The following is a 13,647-nucleotide window of genomic DNA, read 5'->3' on the forward strand; positions in this document are numbered from 1 at the left end:
ATGAGTGAAAGAAATGACGTTCTACAAAACCGAAATGTCATTCTAAAGGCCGATGTGCATTATTTTCTGTTTTCGTATTGTACGTAGTCTTGCTGCAACAGTGCATTTCACCAATATGGGGTTTAATGTCAAAAGGTCGTATGTTTATATGAAAATTTTGTCGAATAATAAAAAAGCGAAACTTTAAGGGCAAACACACAGGGTATGGTTGCGCTCTGATATTCTTATTGGTATTCGGAAAAAAAAATCTATCAGTTTTTGCCAACCCTAACTTTTCCATATCGACACATACGGGTGGGGGGTGGGTATGGGTAATAATATAAGTAGGTACATTAGTAGGTAATGAATAAATGACCACGTTTTGATGGCGGCGGCTTGTTTGTGAATTTATGTCAATATTAGGGGTTAATTACACCTCGTATGGTTCTCCACTCATCAGTGATAACATAAAAGTTGTTTATTGATCAAACCGAATGAGTAGACTAGACTAGACTAGAGAGTAGACTACATCATCACTTACCACGAGGGGAGATTGCAGTCAAGGTCTAACTTGCATCTGATTTAAAAAAAAAATGGATCCGAGACATGGCCATTACTAGTAGCTCATAAGAAAGTTCAGAGTCATTCAGCGGGCGATGGAGAGAGCTGTATACACTGGAGTTTCCCTACGTGATCATATGTGGACGTCTATCGGTTGATAATGATGACGATGATGATTTGGAAATTTGTGGGGAAATAAACCTTTGATCCACCGTTTCAAAAGTAGGTATAGTTATACAAGCGGCGAACAAACTAAACTTTACAGTGAAATCAATATTCTTGTAAAGAAGTCATTATGCCCGTCGTTAGACCCCCTCGTTAAGATGAGGACTTAGATCCTTAGTAGGAGATAGTACACCTCGATCACGTTGATCGATTTCGAACATAGAAACAATAAAACGTCAGAGTGTTTGAGTTATCATCATCTTAACCCATCGCCGGCCTACAACTGAACCGGTACGTCGATTTCGTAAAACTTGCATCAATCATTGGCTTAATTTGTGCGATTCTTGTTGCAACAATGTATTGTAGCCAATAGTGAGCGAGTGTCAACCAATCAGAACCGATTGCGATCGTGACATTGTAGCTGTCATTCTACCGCAATCGAGCAAGTCTCCTCTCAGAATGAAAAGAGTTTAGGTCATTTAAGTTCGGAATAATAGACTTCACACACCTTTGAGAACTTTATGGAGAACTCTCAGGCTGAATAGAATAGAATAGAATGTTTTTTAGAATAGAATGTTTTTTTATTCATGTAAACTTTTTACAAGTGCTTATGAATAGTCAGGTAGTTTTAATTTACCACTGGTTCGGAATGCCGTTCCTACCGAGAAGAACCAGCAAGAAACTCGGTGGTTGCTCTTTCTAATTTTTCAATTTACAATGTTATTATACCGTACTATACAAGCCATTGCAGCCCCGTGCATTGCTGGAGCGAGTCAAATCCAAACTTTTTTATCGTTTACATAGTCTGCGACTGTATAATATGCTTTTTTTAGGAGCATACTTTTAACACATTTTTTAAACTTGTGTAAAGGCAAGTCTAAAATTGCTTGTGGAATTTTATTATAAAATATTACACTCATTCCCACAAATGACTTTCCCACCTTCCAGAGGCGGAGCGTAGGCGTAGCTAGCTTATTTTTGTTTCTAGTTTGCCTATCATGGAGATCACAGATTTTTTTTGTAACTGTGAATGTTTTGTCGTACAAAAATTATATTATTGTAAATATATGCTGAGATTTATACTCCTAGAGAACGTAAGTAACTTTTGTTTGACTTTGCTCGGACTTAAATTTCAATTAATACGAAACAGATTTATGCCAGCGATATAACTCTGTTTCGTTTTAACTTGTCGCAAAGTCAAAGTGATCTGGATAGAAATGTGTGCAAAAATAATAAGGTTTTCTCATGATCATGGACCTATAGGAGTAGCTAAATAGTAAATACCTCATCCGTCCGTCCGTCCAGGCGTACTCGAATTTTAAGTCAAAGTGCCAAGCGCCTAGGTATTTTACTTTTATTCCTCTGTCAATATCTACTACCTACCTTCATCATTATTCTTTCCGAATACGAAGAATCGATCCTCTCTCCTGTCGTCGCCTGTTGGCTCCCTGACGCGCGGCGTGGTTGCTCAAAATGCACATTACCTACCTGGTTTCATCATAGCCGAATATTTTATTCAAAATAGATATTATTCAAATATCCTTAACAAGCTCTTTGAATCATCGTAATAAAGGTCTGTCTGTTAATAGTAGCTCCATCGGCAAGTTCGGAAGAAGCCGAAAGATACGATAATTTTATTCGTCTTTTTGAAATCATTTTCTTAAAAGTCTGAAGCCGGAAAAACTACACGCATAATATCAAGTTGGTAGAGCTATGCTTGGAGTTTCTCTACGTGATCAAATCAGAAATGAGGAGATCCGTAGGAGAGCTAGAGTAACCGACATAGCTCAACGGGTTGCGAAGCTGAAGTGGCAATGGGCAGGGCACATAGTTCGTAAAACCGATAGACGTTGGGGTCCCAAGGTGCTGGTTAGGCGACCTCGCACCGGAAGACGCAGCGTTGGAAGATCCCCCATTAGGTGGATGGAAGACATCAGACGAGTCACAAGGAACCGCTGGATTTAGGCGGCGCAAGACCGTGGCGTATGGCCTGTGCGATCTTACAAGAGACCTATGTCCAGCAGTGGACGTCTATTTGGTTGTTGATGATGATCAAGAGACCCAGTGACGAAAGCTGTTCGTTATAATGCCAGTCAGTCTGTTTATCCTTCTAGATATTAATTTTTTGTCCCTTAGTTCTGTTAATTGAGAATGTTTAATTTAAATCCAAAGCCTTTGTTACATAAACAATTGAACGTACTACACAAAAATATTGTATAAAAGTGATTATAAAGCCTACAAAGCCGGTTGTTACCCAGCTCTTCATTACGAGTTACGTCGATGGGGCCATTTTACCCCTTTTTAATTGGGACAAACCTCTCGCGGCTTAAATTAAGGGGCAAAGGTCAGCAAATACTTTACTTATTCAAATACTTATCTACGTCATACGTGTCATGTGATTTCCATCATCATCTAAAAAGGAAGGCTCACAAAATGGTAATTTGTTATGTAAGGCTGTAAAGTTGTTACTTGGCATTCATCATCATCATCATCAACCGATAGACGTCCACTGCTGGACATAGGTCTCTTGTAGGGACTTCCACTAGCCACGGTCTTGCGCCGCCTGAATCCAGCGGCTCCCTGCGGCTCGTCTGATGTCGTCCGTCCACCTAGTAGGGGGTCTTCCAACACTGCGTCTTCCGGTGTGAGGTCGCCATTCCAGCACCTTGGGACCCCAACTTCTATCGGTTTTACGTACTATGTGCCCTGCCCATTGCCACTTCAGCTTCGCAACCCGATGAGCTATGTCGGTTACTCAAGTTCTCCTACGGATCTCCTCATTTCAGATTTGATCACGTAGAGAAACTCCAAACATAGTTAGCGACTTGGCATTAGTTATTTTAAATTTTTCATCATTATGAACCGATAGACCCTGGATATATTAGGTCTCTTATAGAGACTGACCCTGGATAAATTAGGTCTCTTATAGAGACTTTCACACACCACGGTCTTGCGCCGCCTGAATCCAGCGACCCTGTGACTCGTTTGATGTTTGATGTCATCTGTTCACAGAGTTGTTGAAGTTGAAGAATTCTAAGCAGAAAGAGAAGGATTCTAAGATTGAATCCTGAGCGTAGCGAGGAATTCAAAGACATGAGATGGATATTAATTTTGCAGATACGAAAGCATTAGTACCTAGGTATTTGTTCCTTACTATTAGTACATTGGTTCATAACTCCGTACCTACTATACCTACTGATGATAGATACTAATACATTGCAGAAGTGACTATACAAACGTTTTACCGGAATGCTATTATACTCGGCGGGTATTGTTCTAAAATGTCGACTCTATGTCACCCGAGAGACGTTTGCTATTCAGGTTCGGGTATTCATCACGATAAATGGGAATAGGCTATCTAATAAATGTAGCACCTATTTACTTAACCAAAATTTATGAGACATTCCGTCCATTGTGGTAAGCCGCAGTGCGAAATAAACCCGCTGGGTTTTTTTTGAGGGTTTATAATAATCTGCATATCTATTGATCTTGCCTTACACGCACGGCGAATAAAATCTCTCGCCAGTTTTTGTCAGTTTCTATCCATTTCATAGTGCACAGAAAATTCGATTCTGCTCACGTTGTTGGTAGGTAACTTAATTTTTCGTAAGTCGTAACCAGCTACAAAATAAGATTAATACTTCATCTTGTACTGTTTACTTACTGTTTATACATTAAGAGCAAGTTCACACTGCGAAATTTCATCGTGCGATTTTTCGGCAAAATTCTGCGACATGGAAATTGCATGAAGCCAGAAATGGCATTTTGCGCGGCGTGGCTTAAAGTACGACTAACTATTTTTATAAGTAACTATTTTTTGTAACCAGCTACAAAATAAGATTGATACTTCATCTTTTCGTAACTGGTAAAAAAATCGCGCGAATTTAGATCACGTCGCGCAAAAAAATACACTGGTTTCATGCAATTTCCATGTCACAGAATTTTGCAGAAAAATCGCGCGGGGGAATTTTGCAGTGTGGACTTGCTCTTAAAGTTATATGTATAAGTGTAAGTAAAAATTACTTGCGAGTATATCTATAGCAGCTAAATTGAATTTTTGGGGTAAATAAAATAAATATATTCACATACAGTATTCAAATTTATTGTCAATCTGTTTATTTATTTACAGTAAACATTTTACTACATTTACAATGTATAAAATTATCTAAACTTAGTAGAATTAATAATTATTCAAATTGTTCGAGGGTTGCGAAGACGATGATTTTATGCGAAATTAATCAATATTTCAAGCTTAGACTGCGTTCACACCTGTTTTATAACAACGCGATTGTCGTGCGACTGACGCGTACAATATACATGATCTAAGTTGGCCGGTCTGAAATTAGTCGCAAATAGCTGCATCTATATTGGACTAAGAGCCCATGAGGGTCAGACCTTCGTTATTGTGAAAAAGCTCAGGTCTGGCACTCACAGATCGCCATGATTGTATGTTCTTTTTCGCTTTGTCAAGTAATTCATTAGGACTCGTTTGTGGTTTGGGTTGGTCAAAAAAAAGATCGCCTGTATAATAAGTTGCTAATTTCGCATTACGATCGTGTTGTTGCTTACCACCGCGCCATGCCGGAAGATAAAATTAGCTTAGGTTTGTTACTATACAATTTGTATATATCTGATTTCTTTTGAGAATAAAATTCTTTAACCACAATTTACTGTGAAAATAATCATTTACCCATTCAAATTTGATTTCCGTACGCACGAAGTTGTAAAAAAACGCGATTTTCCTGCGACCGACACACTGTTTAAGCCAAGTATGCATGTATGTCGCTAGCCTGTGTTGCTACTTAACTTGCTCGGCAATTTGTGAAATTTATGCAAATTGCGAGAAGTGAGCTTTCAGATAGCTTTCAAACAGATTATCTCTCAAGGTAGGTGTGAGTGAGGATTTAGAAAACAAAGTTAGTAAGCGCTTGTAATAATATAACAGGCATGCTTTCTTTAAACCATCGAGCGTGTATAGATAAGTAGACAATGGGGCTGATTCTCTTGTACACAATCTCTAAACTGAACTAAATTAACAGGTCTAAATCTAGTGCTATCCTGTTCCTCCAGCAACATTATGACAGAGACAGCAATAGATTTAGACGTGTCATTTTAGTTTAGTTTAGAGGTTGTGCACAAGAGAATGGGCCCCATTATAGTATCATTTTAACCTAATGCTTTGCTCACTAGCAATAAACATTGCAAAACGTTGTCCTTGTCTTGTCAATGTAAGTTTTTGCAAATTTTTGCACTATATTAAGTAGTAAGTACACTATGATGACCTCACTAGCGCAGTGGTGAGCGCTGTGGTCTAATAAATAGGAGGCCCCGGGTTTGACTCTCAGCAGGGGCAATTTTTGAAATTTATAATTTCTAAATTGTCTCTGGTATGGGCTGTTGGGAGGCTATAGCCGTGGTTAGTTACCACCCTCCCGGCAAAGCCATGCTGCCAAGCAATTTATCGTTCCGGTACGATGCCGTGTAGAAACCGATAACGGGCACTGCATCGTACTGATTGTACTAGGTGTAATAAAAACCACCATACCCCTTCCAAGTTAGCCTGCTACTATCTTAGACTGCAACATCACTTACTATTAGGTGAATTTGCAATCAAGGGTTAACTTGTAATGGAATAAAAAAATACAAAACTTGTACAAGAGTGTTTACACACTGACTGGCGTGACTCGCCAAAGCAAACTTCTGCAAGTTTTATTGCTAGTGGATTAACCTTAAATCTAGAAATCCATAAAGCACATGCAAGTGTCCTTAAAATTAATTTATAAAGCTGTATGTGTGAACGTAGCTTAAGTGCGAAAAATACTAAATTGCGCTTAATCATGATACTATCGCCCTAATCTTCTCCGCCTTTGGGAGTCTTTGTTTTGGATGATCTTTGAACATTCATGAAATAGCAAACAGCCAAACATTGTAACTTTTCCTTTTTAGAAATTACGATACAGATCTCTATATATAAAAATGCATCGCATAATGTGTTGCTGATCGCAAATCTCGAGAACACTGGACCGATTCCGCTGTTTCTTTTTTATAATACTTATTCCTTGAAGTACGAAGATGGTTCTTACGGAGAGAAAAATTTAAAGTATTAATTTTTTTTAAAGAATCGACTGTTATGCGGTGCGAAGTTCGCCGGCTCAGCTTAGATTTAAGTAGGTACCTAAGTATATTATCTTGGTTAAGCATTGTTCAGCTTAGTAACGATTTTTCGTTACCTATATCTCAATATTGACTTGGTTGTGGGTTTGAAAGTTTTTTAGAAAATACTTCCAGCAACTGTTATCGCCCAAGTGCTAAGATTTTAGGTATGGACATGGTATTATGACTTTAACACGTTAATACAATAATGCAAATGCATAAGTACATCAAACTTAGCCTAAATAATTAAATAATAACATTTTCTACAATAGTATACTTATTATAGAGCCAATGAGAGATTGCGCTTTTGACATCTGTTAGTTACATAGAAATTAATATTGTAGGTATGCCGTCTCGCACACATAACGTTGATAACGTCAAAAACGCAATCTCTAGTTGGTTCTACAATAACATGTATTATAATATCGATGGTATACTGACGTATTCGGAATTCATTTTTGAATTAATGTTAACTGCGTGTAAAATCTGCCATCATAATTAGTACTGAGATTAACTTACGAAAACACGTACTTTGAAATCTTCCTTCCAAAGTAAGGAGTTCACATTTTCCATTGTAGTAACGCTCTAACCCTAAGATCTATAGAGCGCACTTTGACTTTGCTCAGACTTAAGATTGAGTTAAAACGAGACAGATTTATTTGAGAGATATACATCTGTCTCGTTTTAACGCTGACTTAAGTCTAAGCGAAGTCAGAGTGCGCTCTATAGATTTCACCCTAAGAGATCTCAGAACATAATATTGGAAAATTTATATGAATTACCTACCCTATTTTTCGACGAACGACCTTTGGAAGAAACTATGTTTATATTTGTAACACTACCACAACAGACCTTTAATTAAATACCACATTTTATACACTAAGAGACACAAACCATTTTTACATCGCAAATTATTATAATATAACCAATACTTAATGATGATTATTATTGTATATTATTATTATTTATTATTATTTTATTATTGTATATTATTTGCAATTGTTCATTGTAAGGTCTACATCTCCTGAGGATGCTCCGGTGTCGGGGCGAAACGTGCGTCGATTGTGTTTGGGATTTGTGTGGTGCTGCGTGGTAGTGGTGCGTATTGCTTGCCTGGTGGCTGCTTCTTCCTGCATGTTTAGCAGTGGGAGGGCGGGCGGTGCATTTCGCATGCTGCATGTTGCACCATACAGATTCGACTTGTTTCAGCGGATTACAGCAAATTAAGCTTTTGGTTCATTGTATATGATTATTATTCATCATGTTACACATTTATATAATTCGGATGTCTGTACAATATTATTGTTATACATTAATATAACACCTACTTATTCTTAAAATTAATATAAAAATCTATGATAATGTGAAATATATAAAAAATACATCAATAATTACTATTAAGTAATTATAATAATCATGAAAAAGAAGAATGTCAAGATAATATAGGTAAGTAATTCAGTATGTGTAGGTTTAACTTACGTTATTATTACTAAAGGCACTGTTGAATACAGGTCATAATTTTTTTAATTAATATTATTGAAGGACAGTTTTGAATTCATTATTATTTAATGAGAATACATTTTATAACGACAAAAATGTTTTGAACTTTTGAAACCACACTTACAGGTATAATTAATTACCTTTAGAGTGTCATTATTTAAAATGTTCTATTGTTAATGAAAATACCTTTTTCCCGAAACATTTTGGTCTTTACTATTTATTTTAATTTTTACACTTGGAAGAAATTTCGAAAAAAAATCTGGATTTTAATAATCAAAATAGCACACCTGTATTAAAAATACCATTCAACTAATGTTGACGAAATAATAGTATGTTATTATGTGTAATACTAATGTTTAATGTATAATGATATATATTTTGACATAAATTCAACAATCACAAGGATATAAAACATTGAATTATACAATCAATTAATCTTATATTATTTTATACAACATCAAATCCTTAAGTGCATTCGCAATTGTTATATGTACATGGTATAGCTAGTTATTATTTATTATATAATAACTAAAAAAAATATACGTTATGCTTTAAAATAATATATATAATATTTGATACTAAGCAATATTAAGTATATTTTTCTAAGGGTTAGTGGCGGAATTGAACGTTCTGCTACAATATCATCAATCATCATCAATACTTATAATAAAACTGTAACAGGTCAAATTCTGTACATTGAAGATATTTTGAAAATTTTTTTTCGAGGGCACTCTATAATCGATACTGAACACAAAACTGTATTTTTTTTCATTTTTGTCTGTCTGTCTGTCTGTCTATCTGTCTGTCTGTCTGTCTGTCTGTATCACGGCCGCGCATCACGCTGAAACTACTGAATGGGTTCCAATGAAACTTGGTACGATTTGAGGTCATACTATGAGGAAGAATATAGGATACTTTTTATCCCGAAATTCAGCATGGTTCCCGTAGGAGAGGGGATGAAAGTTAAAATGTATACTGAGTTGTAATTCATTAACGCGTAGTCCGATTTCATTCATTCTTTTTTTGTTAGAAAGGGGATATTTTAAAAATTGTCCCGTAAATATTTCAAGGTAATCGGTTTTTAACCGACTGTCAAAAAGGAGGTGGTTCTTTTTTCTACATCGATTTTTTCGAGGTTTCTGGACCGATTTGTAATTTTTTTTTTAAATCAACAAAAAAAGTTTTCGTGGTGGTCACATAAAAAATTCTGGATTCAACTCCTTAATCCTGATGCTGCAGGGTTACTGCCCGCCTGAGTTATCAAGATTCAGGAAGTGTTCATAGTGAATTCATATTGTAGGTACCAAGCAACGACTTTATTCTCAGACTTCAAGTCTCAACCCCTCAACCCTGATGATGTAGGGTACAGCACTCCTAAACTATAATGTTTCAGGAACTGTGGATGATGCAAAATTATTTTAGGTACCAAGCATAGGCTACATCATTGAACTTCGGATCCTAACTCCTCAATCCTGATGCTGCAAAGTACTGAAGTCCTAAATCGTGGGGATTTTAAAAAAATTAAAAAATTTGAATCGACTGTTAGGCGGAACGAAGTTCGCAGGGTCAGCTCAGCTAGTTGTAAAATATACCTAAACACTTTCGAATTGGTATTAATAAAAGAATCAAATATGAGTGTATGATATTAAAGATTTTTATTTAGCTATGACATGGTAATTTCTGTAAAAAGCGATGTAGATTAATATCATAACTTTTAAACTCTTTTGGAAAAACTAGACAGCTATTTTAAATGTGATAAACTTTAAGAGCTAGTACGCACCATGGTAAATTTCCGTACGTTTTTCCCCACAAAATCTGTAAACTATAGAATTATATAGAAGCGTGCGCACTGCGGAACCAATTTCGCACCGGATTTTCATAGATTCAAAACGGATTTTGAAGCGCACCGCATCTCACCGCACCATGGTGCGCGCTAGCTCTGTTATTGTGTATTAGTCAGCTATATTTAATTAATATTTAATATACATAACATATTATGATAGTTAATTAATTATATGATTTTACACATCAAATGGTCCAGTAACATTGTATTTTTTATTATTCGAGATTTATTATAATTTAGGGTTTATTTTTCAATCGTCAATTAACTTTTAAATTTTGACTTTTTGAATGGAGAAAATGGCAATTTTCGAATGGCAAATTGGCGATTGAATAATCAGCCCATAATTCCTAGTTATAATATTCAGTAAATTTTATAATATACTTACTTATATACTTAGTAATTCAATATCGTAACTATAATATTGCTGATTATGTCATAGTTAATTATTTAATTATATTAAACACGAAATGGGGAAAATACTGCATTTATCACTTAAATATAGGCTTAATCTAAACGAATAGGTATGTTTAAATTTTCTCCAAAAAATTGGCACAATACATCTAATATTGATTTACAGAGTAGATATTCTTTGGCATTAAAATACATTTCGGCACAGACGCCATGTTGTTTTTTTACTAAACATTCCCTATTAGTTCTCTTTCTAAACTTTGATACTTTTAAGTAAGTTTCAGGACTTATGAAACTTTTACAATTCCGTTCATTGGTTAACCCGTTTTTTGACGAACTAAACCAAAACAATATAGTATGACAGAATCGTAATTTGTAAATAAATGGTTTTCGTTTCTTACTAACCGGTTAAAACAGTAACCGAAACCTAAACCGCAATCGCAACCAGTTTGGAAAATCAACTGGTTTTCGAGCCTTGGTCACTTGTATCATCTACCATGACGTGTCATAGTGCCATAGCCACAGCTTTGAACAACTAGCCTACAGTCTATGATGACTGATGTTTTTAAAATTCTCTGCTCTAAATCTCACGGATCTCTCATGATGGAGGAGAACCTAAAAGTAATGCCATATTTCCAAAAACAAAATGACGTCAGCCGTTGCCTTACTTAAAATTTAAAAAAAAACACCCGCGTCACAGTCCAATGTCTAAACGAACACGGGGCCATCACTTTCCACTCACAGGACGTTTAAGTTCTCACAGTTTTTGAATTTCGTGTCCTCTTTGCCGAAAATCCAGGTCAACATCTGCCTAGCTTTCATACTGGCACGCACGACCCCTCTAGACTTGTACCAGTGTGCTGGCGAGGATTCCCTACCTCCTTCTGCTGAGTATTGCTGCTGTTTCAGTCGTATTTGGTTGAGGATGCCGACCAGGAGCTCATCAACGTTGTGGTTGATACCGACTGAGACTTCGATGAATTTCGCTTTGTAAGTGCACGCGAGGCATTTGCCGTCTGTGGACAAAATTGACAAAGTTGAAGTGTTAATAAAGGTAAAGTTACAAAATAGTTTAGCGTGGAGAGGCGAGCGTGTTGCATAACTTTGCAGGGTTAGTACGAGTTTGCTGAACACAACGTTAATAGATTTCGAGTATCGAAATTCGAAACACTATAACGTCAGAGCAAAATGGACTTGAACAGTGAACTCTCGTTTTAGGTCTTGAGTTCGTTCTTTCGACAGTTAGCGCCCCAAGTGGAAATTTTCATGAAAGAGTGAGATCGCAGTCAAGGGCTAACTTGTTCGAGTATCGAAACACTATAATATCAGTACCCGTAGTATAAGATTTTACGTTTCACCAAACGTTGCTAGAATTCGAGAATCGAAACACAATAACATCAAAGTAAAATGGACCTAAAGAGCCTTGAATTGAAGTCAAAAATTCAATGCCACTGATTTTAATTTCGCAACGTGTCCGCTTGGAGCGCTGGCTGTAGATGTGTAGACAAACTTGAGCTTTAAAACAAGGCGTTTAAGATCCAGTTTACTATAACGCAGAAGTCTTTCGACTCTCGAATTCTTGCAACGTTTGGTGAGACGTAAAATCTTATACTACGGGTACTGAGTAAAATGAACTTGAATAGTACAGTTAGCGCCCCAAGCGGAAACTTTCAATGAAAGAGTAAGTGCGCGTCAAGGGCTACCTAACTTGTATGTAATGGAATAAAAAAATGGGTCAACCAATGAGAATAGAAACTCTATCGTACGTGACGTATTGTATCCATACTAATAATATAAACAAGAAAGTGTGTCTGTCTGTTTGTCTGTTATCTTTTCACTGCTCAACTACTGAACCGATTCTGATAATACTCGGCGTAAAGTCAACTTTCATCCCAAATCCCGTAAAATCAAAAAAATCTCATCAAAAACCTAATTGAACAGGGAGGAAATCTTAGGCATTTTTAATTAATTAATAAAAAATAAAAATCGTAATTAGAATATTAAAGTTAACGCGCCACAAAAAAAATATCTGGTACCGACATAAATCGAACGACGTTATAAAAAGAGCCCATTTTTCATGAATAATGGTTTATTTATTTATGTTTCGCAATTTCGCTTGAAAATCCTCCTATTCAGCCTGTATTCCTGTAATTGACGGGCTAATTTACGGTCGCATCAGTCCTTTATTGTAGAGCTAGCTTTTCACATCGGCGCGCTGATACACAGGCTATAGTCCGCGACAGGTCAAGATGGCAATCGGGGTATGAGGCGGCGGGACGCCCCGTACACCCCCACGTCACCCGCGCTCGCCCGCACCGGGTTAGCGAGGAGGCTGTGCGGGTTTGCGGGGCGTTCCCTCCCCGATTGCCATCTCGATCTGCCCCTATAGATAGATAGACTCGGATTATATCCGGAATAGATCAACGAATTCAAAGTCGCTCAGTGAGCTATGGAGAGAGCTATGTTAGGAGATTCCCTGAGGGATAAAATCCGGAATGAGGAGATCCGCTGGAGAACAAAGGTCACTGACATAGCCCAAACTATAAGCAAGCTGAAGTGGCAGTGGGCAGGTCATGCCTGTCGTACAGGCGATGGCCGTTGGAGCCGGAAAGTCCTTGAGTGGAGACCGCGTATGAGCAAGCGTAGTGTGGGACGCCCTCCAGCACGATGGACCGATGATATAATAAGAGGCTGGCGGGAAGTGACTGGATGAGGAAGGCTGAGGACCGGGTGTGTTTGTTGTGGGCTCTTCTCAGACTTGGGCGCGTTTTGAACCCTCGTAGCTTTAGTTTTAAGTTTGCGTAATAATTATCACCACTATATCTTACAAATCCAACAACTGACAATCGAAAAGAGTAATTGATTACCTATTTTGAATAAATCATTTGACTTTGACTTTGACTTTGAAGGCCTATGTCCAACAGTGGACGTTCACAGGCTGATGATGATATAGATAGATTGTATAACTAATAATCAAAAGTCGCTAATATGCCCTCGCCCTTATAGCGAGGCCTACTTATTTGAAAGGTCGTCCGCGC

General features: G+C 37.1%; 1 protein-coding gene across 2 annotated transcripts in view; it reads right to left on the reverse strand.

Moving 5' to 3' along the window:
* Positions 1 to 4,785: 4,785 nt before the first annotated feature.
* The window catches only part of Rgk3 (Rad, Gem/Kir family member 3), a 96,356-nt gene continuing 87,494 nt past the window's right edge, over positions 4,786 to 13,647 (reverse strand). Inside the window, exons 5-6 of one of the 2 annotated variants that reach the window (XR_011237521.1) lie at positions 7,595 to 11,625; positions 4,786 to 7,456 (exon numbers count right to left, since the gene is read on the reverse strand). Coding sequence is in view for 1 of the 2 variants with exons in the window: in XM_034975503.2 (XP_034831394.1) it covers positions 11,348 to 11,625 (278 nt within the window). In the remaining variant the exon portion in view is untranslated. Of the gene's footprint in view, positions 11,626 to 13,647 lie in introns of both variants that reach the window. The other variant, XM_034975503.2, reaches the window with a different exon arrangement.

The sequence above is a fragment of the Maniola hyperantus genome, chromosome 14 (assembly GCF_902806685.2).
Source record: "Maniola hyperantus chromosome 14, iAphHyp1.2, whole genome shotgun sequence".
Lineage (NCBI taxonomy): Eukaryota > Metazoa > Arthropoda > Insecta > Lepidoptera > Nymphalidae > Maniola > Maniola hyperantus.